The sequence below is a fragment of the Tursiops truncatus genome, chromosome 3, assembly GCF_011762595.2.
Source record: "Tursiops truncatus isolate mTurTru1 chromosome 3, mTurTru1.mat.Y, whole genome shotgun sequence".
NCBI lineage: Eukaryota > Metazoa > Chordata > Mammalia > Artiodactyla > Delphinidae > Tursiops > Tursiops truncatus.
In genome coordinates, this window is record NC_047036.1 from 127333167 (window position 1) to 127353813 (window position 20647).

The 20647-nt window shown below is 49.3% G+C and overlaps 1 protein-coding gene and 1 pseudogene across 1 annotated transcript; both read right to left on the reverse strand.

Annotated features, from left to right (window-relative positions):
• Nucleotides 1-2393: 2393 nt before the first annotated feature.
• On the reverse strand, nucleotides 2394-16327 carry ATOX1 (antioxidant 1 copper chaperone). Its single transcript, XM_033853495.2, has 4 exons — nucleotides 16194-16327; nucleotides 9811-9886; nucleotides 5664-5833; nucleotides 2394-2532 (listed from the first exon to the last, which is right to left on the reverse strand). The coding sequence occupies exons 1-3, from the start codon at nucleotides 16197-16199 to the stop codon at nucleotides 5709-5711; spliced, it is 207 nt and encodes a 68-aa protein (XP_033709386.1). The 5' UTR covers nucleotides 16200-16327; the 3' UTR covers nucleotides 2394-2532; nucleotides 5664-5708.
• LOC109548201 (large ribosomal subunit protein uL15-like) lies at nucleotides 5786-8354 on the reverse strand (annotated as a pseudogene).
• Nucleotides 16328-20647: the final 4320 nt, after the last annotated feature.

Consider the following 20647-nt stretch of genomic DNA (forward strand, 5'->3'; position numbering starts at 1 on the left):
GGCGATGGACCCTCTCCCGAGTTCATGGGGGCTGTGAGGCTTCTCTCCAGCCCTGGGAATGTCAGCACTGGACACGGTAAGGCTTTGGCCACAGGGTGGGGTGGTCGACAGAGGCCAAGGAGCCGGGAACAGTGAGCCCCAGGGGGGGCTCCAGGCTGCTGTACTCACACCAGGGACCTTTGACAAAAACATAACCCTGCTGAAAGGATCAGACCAGGTGATCTCCACCTCTGTGAGATTAACTCAACAAATGCCCCCTGCACACCTACCACGTTTCTGGGTCTGTCCTGGTCCGCTGGCTTACAGGGACCAGATGAAGATGAATGACGTGAACGCAAGGGCAGGACACACAATAAATGCCCCCCAGATGGCAGCCATTACACACCCATCAAATATCCCCTCAGTGCCTGTTCTGTGCGCTGAGGGAATAGATACGTGGCCTGATCCTTGAGGACAGGAGAGACACGTGGACGAAAAGCTTTGCCTCAGCCCCGAAGCTAGTGGGATAAATGCTGTGAGGGCCAAGAGGAGAAATAAATTACTTCCAGTTGTGGAGAGGTTTCATGCAGGCTGTGGTATGCAAGGGAAGAAAAGGAATTTGTACATGGCGACAGGCGGGGCTGGGGAGGCAGGCAGAGATCATGCCATTTCGGGGCAGCATAAACAAACGCAAGGCACCTGGGAGACACAGGAGGCGCGGTGGCTGCAGGGGGCGCTGGAAAAGCTGGGCAGGTGGGCTGGGGTCAGGTGCTGGGGAGAGCACCTGGGTGACAGGTGGACACATCTGCTCCCCCCTGCCACACCCTGCTGTGTGGTCTCATTTGCTCCAGCTGCTTGGGGCCTTGGCCTCAGCTGGAAACCTGGATTCCAGCGGCCCAAGACACCAGTGTCTTTACCCTTGAGCATTCCCAGTGGGCCAGACAGCCTGAACCAGGTCTCCTGGGAAGCTGTGAAAATGGAAAAACTCAAGTTTGTACTCCCAGCGCCCACAGAAACTGTCTTCAGTGTCTCCGTGGATGGTCAGAGCCAAAGAACACTGCCATCTTGTGGCCAAGGACCCTAGATACCATGAGGGCAGGGAGAGTCCCTGTGCCCCCAAGGGACCACAAAGGCAGAAATGGCCGGGACTTGTTTTAATTCTCTCATAATGGGACCCAAATTACGCTCGCATACAGTTCAGAGGTGGCAAAGTTTCCAACTCTACGTAAGGCCCCTGAGGTACAGATATGGTACGTGGTGCAGGTGAGAAAACTGCCTCTGGGAGAGATGAGGTGACTGGTCCAAGGTCACAGGTTGCCAAAGGCAGAGCTGGGTCTCATCCCAGGTCCAGCAGTGCTGGTCCCCAGTCACTGCCCAGTAGATGGTCAAAGCAGTGATTCTCAATGTGTGGTCCCCAAGACCTTTCAGAAGGAACACGAGGTCAAAACTATTCACACAAGATGCCTTTTTCTTACAATCATGCAGTGAAGTTTCCAGAATCTAAGTGCTGTGCAATGACCTCATCTCGCCCTGATGGCTAATGGGATATATGCTTGCGTATTCTTGTGTTTCAGAAATTCCTGTTTTAATCTCTGTTATGGCATAACCCGCATAACCATAAGCTCTTTGAGATACTCAGTAATTTTTAAGAGTGTAAAAGGGTCCTGGGATGAAACAGTTTGAGAGCTGCTGGCTTAAAGAAATATTTTTAAAAAATAAGTAAAGCTGTACAAACTAAAACATTTCCCTTTGTTTTGATCTAATTGCATCAACTCTGTAAGGCACTAACTTTTAGGCTGACTGGAATTCTAACTGCCATTTCTACAGATCTTTGATTAATTAAATACACACAAAAATGTATGTGAATAGAGAATGTTCACTCAGTGATTACTAACTGACAAGCACTATCTAAGCGACTTACATGAGTCCCCTCATTTAATCCCTACAACCACCACTTGCAGGAGATGCTGTTACATTTTATGCTTGCGGACACCAAGAGGTTACGTGGCCCAGCTGGGAGGTATGGAGCTTGGACTCTATCCCAGGCAGTCTGTCTTCGCTGCCTCTTCTCATTATTCTAACTGCCATACAATTTTACCTCCTTTAAATGCGATTCACTTGACAGACAAAAGTTTTTCACAATACAGAGTCTAAGAAAGTAGTGAAAAGAAAGAGGATCACCCACCTGATCCAACACCTTCACTTATAGGAAAAGTGAGGCCCAGAGAGGGGAAGTGACTTGCAAAAGCTCACACAGCAAAGACTCAGAATCCATCGGACCTCTTTCGCCCAGTTGGGAGCTCTTAGAACTCCAACCCAAGCAAGCACTGCAGTTATCTCCTTCAGAGCAACATGTGAGCAGCACAGCACAGCACGTAAGCAAGTGACATCAAGACCAGGCAAGAGACAATATCTCCAGCAAAATCGACTTGACTTTATTGGAAGGGAGCTATAGAAGAGCAGGGCAAGTGAGGGTCTCCGCAGGAACTACCATCGCTGAGCAGGATTGTCAGGTCCTAGATCTGTCTGGAAGGCAGGAGCTGGCTCAGCATCCTGGAAGAGAAGAGAAGTGAGGTGGAACACAGGCGCCATCTGCTGGACATGTGGAGACATTACAAAAGCAGTAAAGGTTCACTAAGAGGCAGTTGTACCGGGTGAGGTGGGAAACCCAGGTGCTGGAGCAGCATGTCCAGCCCTGCATGCTGCTTCTACCAAGACTGCCTCTTGGCAGTCTTGACCAGAACCCATTGATCTTGCTAAGCCGGTCACCGCCGAGGCCCTCTTCTGGGGAACTCCCAGGGCTGCTGGGGCACCTTCCCTGTCCTGTTTCAACTTATACCAGGAGGGCAACAAAAAAAATCACGAGCAAACAAATCTGCCGACAGCCAGACGATCAAGGAAACTTCAGAACAATAAACGTTCTATCTCTGGTTCCTGAACCTGGCTTCAAATCCGTCACTGGGCAGCCTCTTAAAACAGACTCAGAGACAGATGCTGCCTGGTGTGTGGGGTAAAAGCTTACCTGGTCAGTGATTCTCACCCAGTGCCATGCATATCAATCTCCAGGAGCCTTTTCATACTACACATGGTTACTGACAGATGTGCAGATGAAATTATATGATGCCTGAATTTGCTGTGAATATGGGGGTGGAGAGAGCGGGCCATGGATGAAATGATGGCAGTGACTTGATGATCATTGGATCTGGGTGATGGGTACGTGGAGATTCATTTTACTACCCTACTTGCATAGGTTCGACACTTCCTATAATAAAAAAGCTAAAATTAATTAATTAAAACTACTATGAGAACTATCCAGCCATAGAAAGGAATGAAGTACTGATACATGCTAAGCTTGGGTGAATCCTGAAAACATTATGCTAAGTGAAAGAAGCCAGACACAAAAGGTCACATAACGTATGATTCCTTTTATATGGAAATATCCAGGGCAGGTGAGTCCAGGGGGCAGAAAGCGGATTGGTGGTTGCCAGGGGATGGAGAGAGGAGGCAGTGGGGACAGCCTAAATGGGTACAGGGAGTTTTTCTAGGGTGATGAAATTTTTGAAACTAGAGAGAGGTGGTGGATGTACAACATTGTGAATACACTAAAGGCCAATGAATGGTACACTTTAAAATGGTTAATTGCATGTCATGTGAATTTCATCTCAATAAAAAAAAGAGCCTACTATGAGAAAAATACACATTAAGCTACACATGGTTTACAAAAGGTAGGTATTGCTTTTTTAGTCAAACAAAATTCACATGCTCAGGTCGGGAGTTTCCAATTCAAAGTGTCTACACTGGGGCTCCCCCACGTGTGTAGCCAGCTGAGGAAGTTTTTTTCTCTTCCCTCCCTCCATCCCTCCTTGTCACAGAGACTTTTATAAACACAGTCTTACACGGAGGCCCAATATAAAACAGGGCTACTTGGGATACATGGAGGGGCCTAGGGTCCCACCCACCCACCCTCCCCCCAAAACCCTAGGGATGCAGGAACCATGTGATGAACACTGGTATGGTAGAAACGTTACCCTCCCTTTAAGCATCATCCTTCATATTCAGAGGGATTTCACAGTAACCTCCACAAGGCAGGAAAGCAGGGCAGAGGTTATAGCCCCATTTTACAGGAGGGAGGACTAAGTCTCAGGAATGAAAGAGAAGTGTCCACTGTCAGAATGTGAAATGAGGGCAGAGCTAAAAACTAGACTCCTAGAATACTGATTATTCATCCTGGGCTCATTCCTGAACATGGTTCATCCATGGGCAGGAAGGGGATGACGAAGACAGACACCTCTGACATCTCACGATTTGCACGTGATGTCACCAGACACACAGGACACTGCCACGGCTCAGATTCCAACGCACACCTTTAGGAAGGAGGCTGCAGCTGAAGTTCACTGCCATGGCCCAGCAGTCAGTTGTAGTTGGATGCCTGATTCTCAGCCTGCCCCTGGCACTCACCTGTGTGGGGCTTTGGTCGAGTCACTTCCCCTCTCCAGGCCTCATTTTCCTTAATTACAGTGAGAGCACTGACCGACATCAGGGATGTGGCGATCGTTGTAATACACGCATGAAGGGCATGAGAGGCACTACGGGGCCAGTGACTGCTAGGAGGGCTGTGCTGTGAAGGATTCTGAGACTGTGGCTAGGCACGGAGGGAAGGAATGCTGGATGGATGACTAAAGTCTGCCCTGGTTCCGCAGTGAAGGGTGCTGGCACAGTGTCACTAGCCTCCTTTCTGGATTACATAAAATCAAAGGGAACATCCAGCTTAAACACGCTGCTGTTTTTTGTTTGTGTTGTGTTGTGTTTTTCACCTTTAACAGCTTTATTGGGGGTGTAACTGACATGCTATACGTAGACATATTTTAAGTGCACGATGTGATGATCTGTGACTTATCAATTGAATACACCCACATACCCTCACCACACTCAAGATAATGAACATTTCCAACCCCAAAGTCTCCTCCTGCCTCTCCTCGCCACCCCACATCATCAAGCAATCACGGATCTGCTTTGGTCGCTATAGGTTCGTTTGCATTTTTCAGAACTTTATATAAATGATATCATACAGTATGTGAGATTCATTGCAGTTGTTGCATGGACAATAGTATTCAATTCTACGGCTATACCACAATTTGTTTATCTATTCATCTAGTGATGGACATCGGGTTGTTTCCAGCTTTTGGCTATTACAAGTAAAGCTGCTCTCAGTATTTACAAGTCTTCTTATGGACAGTGCTTTCCATTTCTCTTGGGTAAATACCTGGCAAAGGAATGGCTGGGTCATATGGTAGGTTTTAAGAAACTACCAGATTGACCACAGTATTGTCTTTGCACAAGTCTGGGCAGAGGGCATGCTCAGGCAGCTGAGAACAGTTCCAAGTGGGGACAGAGGCCAAGGTGAACTAACTCACCTGGTCAGTGCACTGGACCATAAGGCTCAGGGCGTAGGTGTCACCTCTGATGGGACCGTTAAGTTATCAAAGCAAAAGACACACTGCTCAGGGCCATATGCTTAAACTTAAACCCTGCTGATCATGAAATGTACCCTGAAGTCATAGAGGGGACCCTGGGAGACATCACGAAGTGCTCTGTCTACTCACAGGGGGCTGGAAGGAGTCCCTGAGCTTGTGATTTGCATCCGGTAGAGACATATTTTGTTGCAGTGTCGGGGCCTCACCCACCTGCCCACTTTGGTCCATCCTGCAGGCTGGGGGCCCAGGCCCTCGCTACTTGGGGCCGAGGTAGGAAACGGCCTTTCCTGTTTTCCCCAGGGTCTCCAGCAGAGTGTCCACGCTGTGCTCAGAGTCGACGCAGACCTTCTTGTTGGGCAGGTCAATGTCAAATTGAACTCCTGCAGGAAGGGTGGTGAGGGGGGACAGAGACGTTCCCAGTCAGGCTCCTGAATTATTGACCACCACCCTTCCCTTCTCCTCTAGACCAAGGATTGGCACACTTCTCCTGAAAAGGGCCAGAGAGCACATGTTTTAGGAACTGTGGGCTGCATAGTCTTCTGTATATTGTTTTTACAACCCTGTAAAAATGTAAAAACCATTGTCAGCTGTGCAAAAACAGGCTGTGGGCTGGATTGGGCCCAGGGGCTGTAGTTTGCCCATCCCTGCTCTAGATGGGGGCTTTAAAAATTTTGTTTTCTTAATTGCAAAAGTAATACGGACACACTTTTTTTCTTTTTTGGCCGCGCCACACGGCATGTGGGATCTTAATTTCCCTACCAGAGATTGAACCCCTGCCCCCCTGCAGTGGAAGTGCGGAGTCTTAACCACTGGACTGCCAGGGAAGTCCCCAGACACACCATTTAAAAAGAAAAAAGGCAAGCATTTCTGACTAAAATTTGAAACTGTAAGGCCCCTACTACTTCCTACCTCTAAGGATCACTGAACAATAGGGCCCCTATCCAGTGTTTCTCCCTGATGGACAAATGAAAAGTAATTCCCCAAAGTGGCATCATACTCTGTAAACAGGTCTTGCTATATGTCACTTTCCAATGTCCAGGATATCTTGCCATCTCAGTGCATACAGACTTCATTCTTTTTTAACAGCTACTCCATATCCCATAGTGTGGATGTACCATCCATCTACTCAGTCCCCCTCTGAAGGACACTGAGGTTGCCTCCAATCTCTCACTATGATCACAACAATGTAAACATACTTCAACGTATCTTATAAAACTTGTGGAAATATTTCTATACCATGAATTCATAGAATGGAAATTGTGGGGCAACAGACTGGCACACTTTTTATTTTTTTCATTAGCATTTCATGATGTATTTCGTTGAACATTAAGACTCCTATGCACAGGGACCCATAAGTCCTGACAACTGCTTTCTAGAATCCGAACCACTCTGATTAAAAAAAAGCCCTGGTGTGTTTAAAATTCAGATTGTTGGGCCCCATTCCAACATTCTGATTATGACCAGAATGGTTTGGTCTGAGATGAGGAAGCCAGGTGGAAGAACCTTAGACTGAGGAAGTAAGTTCCAAAGAACCACTTCTATCCTACCACTGACCCATCTTTCCAACGTGACTCAGCAAAATGTGGTAAAGATCATGAGTTTTCCCCTCTTGAGTCCCATGGAACAGTTAAGGGCACATTCTCTGACTCATTTATAAATTCAGAGCATAGAATGGCAATAGGCTTTTCAACGATATGTCCATTATCAACAGGTAGCATTCTCACTTTCAAAGTGAGAAGCCTCAAATAAGGTAAACAGCCAAGGCCTTATTCTAAGTGTTGGTGCCATGTCTTCCATACTCTGAGGGGAGCTGGCAAAGGAGCCCAGGTCTTCATTCCCTAACTCCTAGAACCCGTTAGGTGGGTTTCGGTACAGGTAGGGAGGTAGAAGTGCCAAAGAACCTACACTCACACCAGACGAGGAAAGCACTTGTTATCCTTTAATGCAGCGGTCCCCAACCTTTTTGGCACCAGGGGCCGGTTTTATGCAAGACAATTTTTCAGGCGATGGGGAGGGCAATGGGGAGCAGTGATGGGGAGCGACAATGGGGAGGGAGATGGGGAGCGGTGATGGGGAGTGGCGATGGGGAGGGCGATGGGGAGCGGCGATGGGGAGGGCGATGGGGAGGCGATGGGGAGCGGCGATGAGGAGGGGCGATGGGGAGCGGCGATGGGGAGCGGCGATGGGGAGGGGCGATGGGGAGGGCGATGGGGAGGGCGATGGGGAGCGGCGATGGGGAGCAGCAGATGAAGCTTCGCACACTCGCCCGCTGCTCACCTCCTGTTCGCTGGGCTGGGCTGGGGAGGGCATGGTGTCGGGGACCCCTGATTTAGTGAATCTCCCACCATGTAGCTTCAAGCTGCCAGGACACAAGCCCCACCCGCACCCTTCATCTTCTCCTCAGCTCTTCTGCTGAAGAATTTGGACTTCCCGATGACAGGCTGCTTTGGGAGCTTCCCCTCCCCCAGAACTTTGCAGTAACCCAATCGCACCACATCAGTGACAGGAGCAGCTCCAGTCTTGTTCTTGGCAGCATTTTCCCGTGTCTGCTCGCTGACCAAGGTCCACAGTTTATCAAGGTTGACGGCTGGGCAGAAGCTCTAGTTCCTCGTTAAGGGGTAACGCCTAATACCAACTTTCCCAAAGTATCCTGCGTGATACTTGTCAAAGTTGATCCTGTGGTGATGCATGCCACCAGCATTACTGTGGCCTCCCGGGTGCTTCCAGTGTTTGATGATGCAGCCATGGCTCAGGTGGCCCCTAAGTTTCCGGGTCTGACTGGCTGGGTCCTGCCTATCACAGGCCTCAGGTTCCCCATCGGTACATGAAGGAGTTGGGGTCAGCCAGCCCCTGTGGGCTCTCCAGTTCAAGTATGGCACTGCTCTGTGATTCCTCAGGCCCAGCACTGCTCATCTGTGGCCCCGACTAGCTCAGAAAACCCTTCTGACCCTTCTTAAGCGGCCACCCCAAGTGGGGACAGTAGTGAAAGAGGGAGAGATACCTGCCCAAGCTCAAAGGCAGATCCTCAGGTGCCAGTGAAGGGGCCTGAAAAAGCACACGGCACGGGATTTAGTCCTAACCTCTGACTCTGTACCTAATGGATACCAGGGAGAGGGCAATGTATCCTGGCTGCACTCTGGGTTTTGTCTTTTGGTTCAGAAGTGTCTCCCTCCTCTTTGGAGCAAATATTCTGGTGGCATCACAGAGCTGGAAGACACTCTGGCATCATCTGACCCAGTGGATTTCAAGCTGTGTTTCTGGTAGCCCAGGTCCCTGGACAGGTGTCCTGGAGCCAGCAAGAGTGAAAGCAGGCCCTCCCTCACTTCATGCAGAGCTGGTGCTTGCACAGAAGGGGTTGTGAGCAGAGTTATACTGTTAAAGCATCCACAGCAAAGCTGAGAGGCTGACTTTCCCATACCGTAGCTGGGGAAAGCCAGGCCCCGGGAGAGGAGGCCAAGGTCACATGGCAAGTCAGCAGCCGGGTTCTTTTCACTGTTTCAGATTCTTTTACAGTTCAGATTCCAGTTTACAGTCTAGAAACCAGCCATGGACTCACTGTGGGACACTGGGCAAGTCACTTCCCCTCCTGGGGCCTGGTGTCAACATCCCCATTCCACAGACGGAAAGTACAGCTCAGAGGACGGTGTCAAGTGCTGACGAGATGACATCCACATGAAAGCCCGTTGAAAACTGGGTGTTACTATTATCCAGGGTGAAAAGACTGACTGCCCCAGCACTACCACAACTCTGACCACAGCTCTGTCATGACTTCATGGAGCCCCAGGACCAGACCCCAGCCCCCTCTGGGCCTCCGTTTCCCCAGATGAGAATTGAGGGGACTGGAGGAGATTAATGGTTTTCTAAATACACCCAGAAGAGGTGCTTTAGGAGTTCTGCACAGGACTGATCCAAAGTTTATTTCTTAAAATGTTACAGCTTCTAAAAATCTTAATAGAAAATGACACTCAAACGTGTCACATAACAAAAGTTATCACACTGGAGATGAATGTGGTTACCAACATACTAAGTAGTACTGCCAGGGCTCCACGTGGCCAAATCCCAGCTCTGCCACTACTGGCTGTGTGATCCCAACAGGTTACTTAACCTCTCTGAACTTCAGTTCCCTCCTGCTTGAAATGGAGATGGTCAAAGCAGCTACCTGAAATGGTCAGGGTGAGGATTAAATGATGTGATCCACGGAAGCCACGAAGCAGAGTACTTGGCATATGCTAAGTACGCAATATGTTTTGGTGTTACTGTTAGCAGCTTAAACTCAAGTTTCTCCCGTTCCATGCCTACATGCATTTAATATAAGTGTATCTGTCTCCCCACCCCCATCCGAGGGCCACACACTCACCTCCCAGCTTGTTGAGGACCCGAGTGACTGCATTAGAGCAGCCTTCACAGGTCATGTCCACGGAGAACTCGTGCTTCTGAAACAAAGGAGACCATGAGCCAAGTCCATAAGCCAAGTCCCCGCTAGCACGCAGGCCCACTCGGGAGCCAAGACGCAGGGCAGAGAAAAAGGCAAGATCCGGCTTTCATCACACTCCCCAGGAGCCTGAGGGAGCCCCGCTCTATGAGCCCCACTCTCTTAAACCGTACAGTAACTAAGGGTTTCTGTATCTCACAGGTGGTTGCGTTAAAGGACAGGATCCCTCGAAACCCTTTAGCGGCGTCTGGGACACGCGAGAAGAATCACCTGGGAAGGTAGTTTAAGATGTTGGTTTCTAGTCTCATCTTCAAAGCCCTGATTCTTCAGCTATGGGGTTGTCTCAGGATCACTAATAACTCTAATGTGGGTGGGCCCCATGCTCTGAACAGTGCTGATCTGGTGGTCTTAATTACGCATTAAAAGCTCACTCTCTGCATTAGACTCACCTGGGAGCTTACAAAAACTATAGGTTCCAAGGGGAGAAAGCGGGAGGTGGCGAGCGTGGGATGAATTGGGAGATCGGGATTGACGTATGTACACTAATATGTATAAAATGGATAACCAATAAGAACCTGCTGTATAAAAACAAACAAACAAACAAAAACTATAGGCTCTGGTCAGCAAGCCAGAGGGCTGAGGCATGTATTATGGTCAATAAGCTTCCCTGGTGACTCTGAAATATGGAGACCACTGCTGCCATCCAAGTGCTTCAGAGGCAGCACCTGAATCCTGGGAAGGGAGAGGATTTGCCTGGGCTCCCAGTGAGCTGAATCTGGGCCAGTAAGGGAACCCAGGCTCCTGGACTCTGCATGAGGGCTCAACATCCTACAGTCTCCAGGATATCTAACAAACCAAGGGCCTGAAGGCAAGCTCCCAGAAGATGAGGCTTTGCTCCGTTCACTGCTGCATCCCCAATACTTGGAACAGGGAGCGCCTGGCACAGAGCAGGGGCTTAACACATTTTGTTGGGTGAATGGATGTTTGACACAGCTGGCTGAACAACCCTGGGTCCTTCCTTTGCTTTCAAACAAAGGTTACTTATACCAATACTTCCCTTATTTTAAATCTCTGGAAATGAGACCTGGCTTCAGATCCCAGCTCTGGCACTTAGTAGCTGTGTGGCCATGAGTAAGTTACTTAACTCCTTTGTGCCTTGGTTTCTATATCTGCAAAATGGGGATGAAAGTCCCTCTCCAGGCTGGTGAATGGGATGAACACAAGATTTTAAGTGTGGTAGCCAGCATGCAAGATGGCCCAGTGATCTCTGCTTCCTGGTATTTATGCCCTTGAGTAGTCCTATTCCACAATGTCTCAGGGTTGGCCTGTGTGTCCGGTAGAATATGGCTGAAGTGACGTTAGGTGACCTTGGAGGCTAACGCAGAAAAGACATTGTGGTTTCTGCCTTACTCTCTCTGGGATCCTTCACTCTGGAGGAAGCTGGCTGCCATGTCCTAAGGACCCTCTGGCAGCCCTATGGAGAGGTGCACATAGAGGTGAAGAGCTGAGCCCTCCAGCCAACAGCCGTGTGAGGGAGCCAACTTGGAAGCAGATCCTCCTTCAGAGGACCACAGCCCTGGACAACATCTTCACTGCAGCTTCCATTAGAGACCCTGAGCCAGAAATACCAGCTAATCTGCTTCTAGATTCCAGACTCTCAGAAACTATAAGTTAATAAATATTTGTTGTCTCAAACCACTAAGTTTTGGGGGTAATTACTCAGAAGTAATAGTTAATTCATATGTTAGGTAAAGAGACTGGAGCCTAGTAGTAGGTTCCACTGGGGTAAAAAGTTGGCTATTGGGGGAATTCCCTGGCGGTCCAGTGGTTAGGACTCTGTGCTGTCACTGCTGAGAGCCGAGGCTCAGTCTCTGGCCACGGAACTAACATGCCACAAACCACTCGGCGCGGCGAAAAAAATTCTTGAAAAAGTTACCTATCAGATTATTAGTATTACTTTGTTCCACTTCCGTTTTTTCTGTCCCTTTAAAAAACTATGGCTACGTTTTCCATGGAGCTTTTCAAATCTCTTACCTCAATTGGAATTCTGGGCACAGCACTGTGTCTTGCTGGAAGACCTCAGGCAAAATCCCTGCCCTTAGGGGCCCCAGTCCACTTATCTATACCAAAAGGGCATTAGCCAATTCAGTTTCCTCAGCCTCAGTGCACAGAAGAATCACAGGGGTACCTGGTGACTGGGCAGCTCTGCAGGCAGCTGCCTCAGTGAGCTCTGTAGCTCTGGGGGGGCCCTGTGACTCTCCATTTTTAACCCACCGAGGAGAAACAGAGGGGTGAGACCACACACCTGAAACATTGGTCTAAATGGCTTCTCAGGCTCTTTCCAAGTCTCAAACCACCTTTGGGTCTGGGTTATCATCATGCTGTACAGGGGAAACTGAGGCCAAGAGTGAAGCAGTTTGGTTTCTTGGTGCTGAATTACATAACCATCATTACAAACATCATGACACAACCAGGAGACCACTATTTTATGGAGACCAAATCTGCCAAACCTGCCTTAAAGAAAATGGTGAGTCTGTCGTTTTTTCTAAACACCTCTGATCCCTTCAGCTCATTGTGTGACTGTTCAGCAACCACCACAGCAAATTCTGGAAATAAGGATTTCTAGGGAGGATTCCATCATCTTGTCTTTAATGGGTGGTTCTCAGAACAACGGTATCAGCATCACCCAGGAGCTTGCCAGACTGCAGACTCTCAGGTCCCACCCCAGGCCTCCTGAATCAGAATCCTTTTTTGTCTTTTCTTTTTTTCCAGAATCTTCATTTTTAACAAGACACCCAGCGCATTCCTGCCCACATTATAGTTTGAGATGCTGCTCTAGCACACAAACTGGCAAACTACAGCTTGCCTGCCACCTGGTTTTATAAAGTTTTACTGGAACACAGCTAAGCTCATTCATCTACTTTCACACTAGAATGGCAGAGTTGAGGAGTTGTAACAGACCACATGGCTCATGGAGCCTTAGGTATTCACTATCTCGCCCTTTAAGAAAAAGTTTGCTGGGCTTCCCTGGTGGCGCAGTGGTTGAGAGTCTGCCTGCCGATGCAGGGGACACGGGTTCGTGCCCCGGTCCGGGAAGATCCCACATGCCGCGGAGCGGCTGGGCCCGTGAGCCATGGCCGCTGAGCCTGCGCGTCCGGAGCCCGTGCTCCACAGTGGGAGAGGCCACAGCGGTGAGAGGCCCGCGTACCGCAAAAAAAAAAGAAAAAGTTTGCTGACTCCTGCTCTAGAATAACTGGTAATCAAGATTCATCAGTGGTTGGTACCTGTACACCCATCCAAAGCTTTAATGGGTTTGTAAGACGAATATAAAACCCAAATCTAATGAGTGCCCACTATGTGAAATGCTCTTTATATAGTATCTCAGTCCTTACCCAGCCTGGAAAGGGAGCTAGTCACTGTACTACATGTAGGAGAAAACTTGAGGTTCCAGGGGTTAACTAAGCCACCCACAGTCCTGTGGTGGGTATGCGTTGAGGATGGGACGTGAACCCAGGCTTTTCTGGTTCCAGGGACACCTTGCTGGCTCTGGACCAGCAAATGGGGCTGCCACCCCCGCACAATGATGACTCTTAGCAGGAGACCTGAGATGGGGACACCTTGTGAAGGAACCCAAGTTTTTGCTGCCCGAGGACTTGAAGTCAACAGACCTCTAAAGCTTTCTGTTGTTGGCTACAGACAGCGGGTCTCCTTCCCTCCTGCACCGTACAGAGGTCAGAAGCCAGCAGACGGCTTCCGTTGCGCAATCATTACAATTCAGTCCTCTCCTCCTCCACCTCTGAGTTGCAAAAGTAAATATGGGGTTGTGGAAAGTCTCCTTCCTGCGCAGAGTAATCCTGTCTTTACAGAGAATCCCAAGGCCGGCCCCACCAGCGAATGCTTGACTTTGCACAGTCCCAGCCCCTCAGAGCCTCTGCTCTGTCACCTACAAAACGGGTCCTGTAACGTAGAGGAAAAAGCCTAGTCATCTGTGCAATGCTTTAACAGAATCTCAGAACTGGAAGGGTGGGAATGGAACGGGGCCATACTATCCAGACCCCTCCCAGAGACGAAATGCTTTCTCATATATCCGGGGCGTTCAGTTTTTGAAGACCCTGATGATTGGGAATTTACTATTATTAGAGTGCCTACTATGTGCCAGGCACTGTGCATGCATGTCCTCGTTTAATCGTCACAACAACACCATGAGGTAGGCATTATTATTATCCCTTTTTTTTTTTTTTTTTGCGGTACGCGGGACTCTCACTGTTGTGGCCTCTCCCGTTGCGGAGCACAGGCTCCGGACGCGCAGGCTCAGCGGCCATGGCTCACGGGCCCAGCCGCTCCGCGGCATGTGGGGTCTTCCCAGACCGGGGCACGAACCCGTGTCCCCTGCATCGGCAGGCGGACTCCCAACCACTGCGGCACCAGGGAAGCCCCTATTATCCCTTCTTGACAGATGAGGTTAGGTCACTCACTCAGAGTGACACAGCGAGTGAATAGCAGGGCCTAGACCTACCCAAGCCTAAACTTTTAGCCAGTGTGGTCCTTGTTGGTTGAAACCTGCCTGCCTATAGTTCTACCAATTTGTCCTAGGTCTACACAAGACCTACCATTTCTTCGGGACTAGGTCAGTGGCTGAGCTACATATTTTACTGGGATTTTTCCAGTTACTACTAACAACAGCCCTGTGAGGTCAGTTTTTACCCCCATTTTACACTGAAATCAAGGCACAAAGAGGTACAACAGCTTGCCTGAGGTCACGCAGCTGGCAAGGGGGGTGGGGTAGGGCACAGATTTTTCAAAGAGGTTTCTGACATTCCAAGTGTTTTGTGCGAGAAACCTCTCAGGTGACACATCAATCCCTTTCCAGTTTTGGTGTGAGTCTCCTTCAGCTGTTCATCCCGTGGTATACGGCCAAGTGCCCTCTTCATTTGGATCATCCACTCTGGTGGGTCTTTTGTTCGTCAGAATTCCCAGAAGTGAACACAGAATAGAGCCATCCTCAAGCTGGCCTTTCCCTCACTGCCATCCCCCACAAAAGGTTGGCAGCCTCCGCCATCCCAGTGCCAGAGTGATTAATGCTGTCCTCTGACATTGCCACAGGCAGATTTGCTCAGCTGGGAGGGCTGATTCTCTCAGGTTCTTTGTCCATACTTTGTGTCGTCTGAGGATTTGTCTCAAGGTACCTGGCAAGACCCAAGGGAAATGACACCTGAGATGTTTGTGGCCTGGCCCAGGAGGCCTCTGGCTCACCTGTCAGCTCCCCAAAGCTAGGCCGCTAGGACACAGGGCATCTGTGGGACACCTCTGTGTACCCACTTGGAGCAAGGCCAGAAAACCAGGCACCCTGGGGGAAAGTGCTAACCACCACCAATCCAGCCAGTAGCCCTGGGATGCAACTGGGATCAGAGCTTCCTCCCAAGCCGGTATGACTACTTTTGTTGGACATGTATCATGTGGTGAGGTCAGGAGAGACTGGGCCCCCGAAGATAAGGGGCTTAATCCTGGCTGCACCCATCTCCCAACACCACCTTGAATAAATTAGTGGGATTTTAATGTTTGTTTGTTTGTTTTTATCTGCAAAAGGCCTTAATCTTTTACCTACAGAATGAGGCCCTGAGTCTTATCATGTATACTGGATGGTAAGACTGAGTGAGCGGTTCATCCCTCCCCAGACTCTGCCACTGAGCAACTGGCGACTTTGGGCAGGTCCCTGAACCTCTCTGTAGCTCACGGGTTCAGGTTCCTAAAGTGACCTGTAGAAAAGGTTAAAAGCACTGTCTCCATTCAGTGTGGCCCAGCGCTGACCTGAAACTCAGACACAGTGGGCAGAGGAAGGGAAGACAAACACGGATCTCCAAACTCCTGTCCTGTCCGGGAGGTAACAGTCACCCCAAGCCCCTCTTTCAGGCCAGCTCCGCGGTAAGGGGCATCCACGTGGGAGACGCAGGGACTAGCTATCCCAGTTCCGGATCGCCACCGACTCCCTGTGTGACCTCCAGCGACTCTCTGCCCCTCGCTGGGTCTCAGTTTCCTCGTCTTTGCAGGGAAGCTTTAGGCTTGTAATCGCTTGAAGGCCTTGCAGCTTCGATGTTCTGAAGCCTGACTGCCAGATAAAACTCCCTTGGGATCCGATTTTCGGGAGGGTCGAAGAAGCTGGGGGCTGGGTGGGGAGGGGAGAAGAGGGGCGACAGCTCCGGGCGCGGCCTGTGCCCTTCAAGAGGGACCGCTGGCCAAAAGGCGGTGCAGCCGAAGCACAAGCCGGAGGCCGCGGGTCTGCGCGGGGCGGGGACGGCGCGACAACTTACCGGCATGACTGAGGAGCTGGCTGCAAGCACTGGAGCAAGGGCGCTGCTTCCCCCGGCTCTGAGAGCGGACGCCGGTGCGCTTCCGGGTGTGCACGCGGGCGAGAGCCGCCCTCTGGCCCAGGCCCCGCCCACTCCGGTCCCGCGGGCTGGCAGCTGCCTGAAGACCGTAGGCCTCCCCGCCTCCTTCCGGCCGGGACGGGGCCACTGGAGCCCCGCCACGACTACGCTGGGCGGTGGGCGGGATGTTAGGCGAGCCTGCCTTGCGTGTTAGCCATTTTTAGAACTCCTGCTCCGCGTCAGGCTTGTATTAGGGGGCTGGGAATACTGGGGCCCCCGCGCTGTGAACAGGACAAACTCCACCCCCCACCCTCCCATCCCTCCCTCCCTAGAGGGACAATCTCAGTTACTCAGTCAGTATTTGTTGATTGCCAACCATGGGCCGGCACTGTGCTAGGCATCCAAGATGCAGTAGTGGAAAAGACACAGCCTAGTAGGGAGCCAGGGAAGCAGGCGATGATAATGCAAGATGATGCAAGTGTTAAAGGAGCTGTGTATTTGGAGCGAAGAAAGGATCTCTAACTCAGGGGCGGTTCGTGAAGAGAGGAGGCTTCCAGAGGAGGAAGTCTTCGTTCATCTGAAGATGGAAGATGGAGAGAGATGGAGAAACGAAGCTGCAAAGACAGGAGACCCACAGATGCTCTAGGACACTTACAAAGAGGTATACCAAGACCCAGAACTTCAGACACACACACACACACACACACACACACACACACACGCGCGCGCGCACACACACACACACACACACACAGAGTACCAGGCTGGTTCTGTCCTTGTAATATCCAAGGGGCTCCCTCCAAGTTAATAGCTTCAAAGATCTCTCATCACTAGAACTGCTTGGAGAGCTTATTAAAAACTCAGATTTCTAGTCCTTTCATTAGATACACTGTCCCTTAATTTCCAGGTGTATTTTTAGTCTGCGTCCTCCTTCTGGTTTGGGGAACCACGTTGAGGAAAACTATAGTCTTTTTTTTCTTTTTTTTTTTTTTGGCCAAGCAGCGAGGCGTGCAGGGTATTAGTTCCAGGGATCAAACCCGTGCCCCCTGCAGTGGAAGCGCAGATTCTTAACCACTGGACGGCCAGGGAAGTCCCAAATTATAGTCTTAACACATACCTGAAACCTTTTTGAGAAAGTGTGCTGGTTGTTGATTTATTGTCTCTTAGCTCCAATTCATCCTTTTTTTTTTTTAAAGACCTCATTCATGTAATTTTTTTTTGAATTTTTATTTTTTATATGGCAGGTTCTTATTAGTTATCTATTTTATACATATTAGTGTGTATACGTTAATCAAAATCTCCCAATTCATCCCACCACCACCACCACCGCCCCCAGCCACTTTCCCCCCTTGGTGTCCATACGTTTGTTCTCTATATCTGTGTCTCTATTTCTGCCCTGCAAACCTGTTCATCTGTGCCATTTTTCTAGGTTCCACATATATGCGTTAATATACGATATTTGTGTTTCTCTTTCTGACTTACTTCACTCTGTATGACAGTCTCTAGATCCATCCACATCTCTACAAATGACCCAATCTCGTTCCTTTTTATGGCTGGGTAATATTCCATTGTGTATGTGTACCACATCTTCTTTATCCATTTGTCTGTCGATGGGCAGTTAGGTTGCTTCCATGACCTGGCTATTGTAAATAGTGCTGCAATGAACTTTGGGGTACATGTGTCTTTTTGTCCAATTCATCCTTTTTGCCTGCTTGTGAAAATCTGGACCCATTAAACATTGTTTTTTCATTGCCTGATGGCAGGATGTTAAGCTTTGCCAGTAAAGGCTCTGGAGAGACACTAGAGGAGAAGAGCTTTTCCTTTCTGATTCCAGTGTGCTCGCTTTCCAGGCTCTTGCAGGATGTGTGATTGGCCTCTGCCTAGCTTCTGAGGATGGCTTCCCCAGCACCAGGCTCCTGCTGTGTACAGGGACCAGCAGCACCTAGCAGCCAGCAGCTTCTCCCAGTACCTGCCCTGCTTATGCACTTTCATAGAGTAACTACAGTGAGATGATTCTCTGTGAACAGCTTTCTCCAGCATCCTAGAGGGCAGTTTTCCAGCTCAGAGGGTGAATTTCTAGCAAGTTCCACCAGCATGGTACCATAGCCACTCCTCTGCCATTCACAAGGGTTGGATCTCAGCCTGGGTGTGTGGGGTGCAGGATTCTTCTTTACTATTTTAGCCTTGTGGGCAGTGGCTTCTCCCCGAATCTGCTACTCCTATATTCTTTAGCGTTCTGTTTACTTCTTACTAGCCAATCCTTCATTACTCTAGCTCCATTATAATCTTTAAACTCTTCTATTTCTAATTATGGTGTGGTTTCCCTCTCCTGATTGAACCCAGACTGATTCAGGGAGTGACAACTTGCCTACTTCAGTTTAGGAAAGAGGATAATGGTTCCACCCTTAGTCTAAGTTCAAGGAAAACAGGACATCCCTGGTGGTCCAGTGGTGAAGACTCTGCCCTTCCGTGGTTAAGAATCCGCCTGCCAATGCAGGGGACACGGGTTTGATCCCTGGTCTGGGAAGATCCCACATGCCGCGGAGCAACTAAGCCCGTGCGCCACAACTACTGAGCCTGCTCTCTAGAGCCCGCAAGCCACAACTACTGAGCCTGCGTGCCACAACTACTGAAGCCCATATACCTAGAGCCCTTGCTCTTCAACAAGAGAAAACACGACAATGAGAAGCCCATGCACCGCAATGAAGAGTAGCCCCAGCTCGCCGCAACTAGAGAAAGCCCGCACACAACAACAAAAATTTTTAAAAAAAAAAGACTCTGCCCTTCCACTGCAGGGGGCACGGATTTGATCCCTGGTCCGGGAACTAAGATCCCACATGCCACACGGCCCAAAAAAAAAAAAAAAAAACCTTAATTTTCAAGGAAAACAGAAGGGGTAAGTCTAAACCAGGACCAGTCGCTGACTCACACTGACCCTAGATGACTAGGCCCACCAGCATGGTGAGTAGAAGGGGCATGGATATTAGAGCCCGTCCTAATCTGCTCAGGCTGCTGTAAGAAAATACTGTATCACAGACTGGATGACTTAAGCAACAAAAAGTTATTTCTCACATTTCTCACAGTTCTAGAAGCTGGGAAGTCCAAGATCAAGATGCCAGCCCATTTGGTTTCTGGTGAGAGCTCCCTTCTTGGCTTGCAGACAGCTGCCTTCTTGCTATGTCCTCACAGGGTCGATCGACCTAGCTCTTGTGTCTCCTTCTCCTCTTACAAGTGCACCAGCTCTACTGAAGTAGGGCCCCCCCTCTTTTAACCTTTACCACCTCCTCACAGGCCCTGTCTCCAAATACATTCACATTGTGTGTGGGGGGGGCTTAGGGCATCAACTATGAATTTTGGGGGAACACATTTCAGTCCATAGCAAAGCCATGTATACCACAGTTTGAATCTTAGCCCTATCATTTACTAGCTGTCTATCCTTGGACAGATTACTTTACCTCTCTAAGGCTCAGTATCCTCACTTACAAAAGGGAGCAGTTTGGGACTTCCCTGGCCATCCAGTGGTTAGGACTCCGCGCTTCCAGTGCGGGGAACACGGGTTCCATCCCTGGTCAGAGAACTAAGATCCCGCGTGCTGTGCAGCACGGCCAAAAAAGTAAAAATAAAGTGTTTAAATAAAAGGGAGTAGTTAAGATAACTGTATACGTTTTTATCCAAACCTCTAGTTGGTGAAAGGGGATGCCGTTAATAATGTTGTCAGGACAACAGGCATATACCATGACTGTTCCAGGGCATATGGTTCCCTCAAGGAAACCTACACTGTAGTATTGTTTGGAGGAATATATATGGTAATGTATGCATATTGTCTAGTACATTGCTTGGCACAGGGTAGGCATCAAAAAATATTAGAATTCTTCTAATTGCTAAAATCTCTGCTGGCCTCCCTGGCACTGGGTCTTCCCCTACTGGCAAAATGCTCACCTGTTAACCCTCCACCCCCTCCCTACCTGCCAGGTGTTTCCTAAAGGAGGGAGGGAGGGAGGGAGAGAGGGAGGGAGGGAGACCAGTGAAGGTAGCACTGGGGACAACTGTTTACTGAGACTGGGGAAAGCTAGATCACTGTAGGAGGCAGAGGAGGGAGTAAAGGAAAGACAGAGGAAGAGTGAACAGCTCAGAGAATTGGGGAGGAGAGGGTTAAGCAGAGAAAGTGCAATTTAATGATAAGCAGCATTATGAAAACTCACTAGAGATAGCAAATGAAGACCTGTCAAAGAGGAGAGGAAAATGTACAGGATTATAGTTCCTATATATGAATATATACATAAATTCCATTTATTTACATGAAAATAAATCTGAAATAAACTACAGCCAGTGTTACTAGAAGTTATCTAGGATGGGTGCAGGATTACAGGCAAAATCCCAATGTACATATTATTTTT

Bases quoted from the DNA above. Each gene is read 5' to 3' on its own strand.
- ATOX1 (XM_033853495.2), bottom strand. The intron at 5,834-9,810 runs GTGAGTGTGTGG...CCCTTCCTGCAG, and splicing joins GGTCCTCAACAAGCTGGGAG to GAGTTCAATTTGACATTGAC.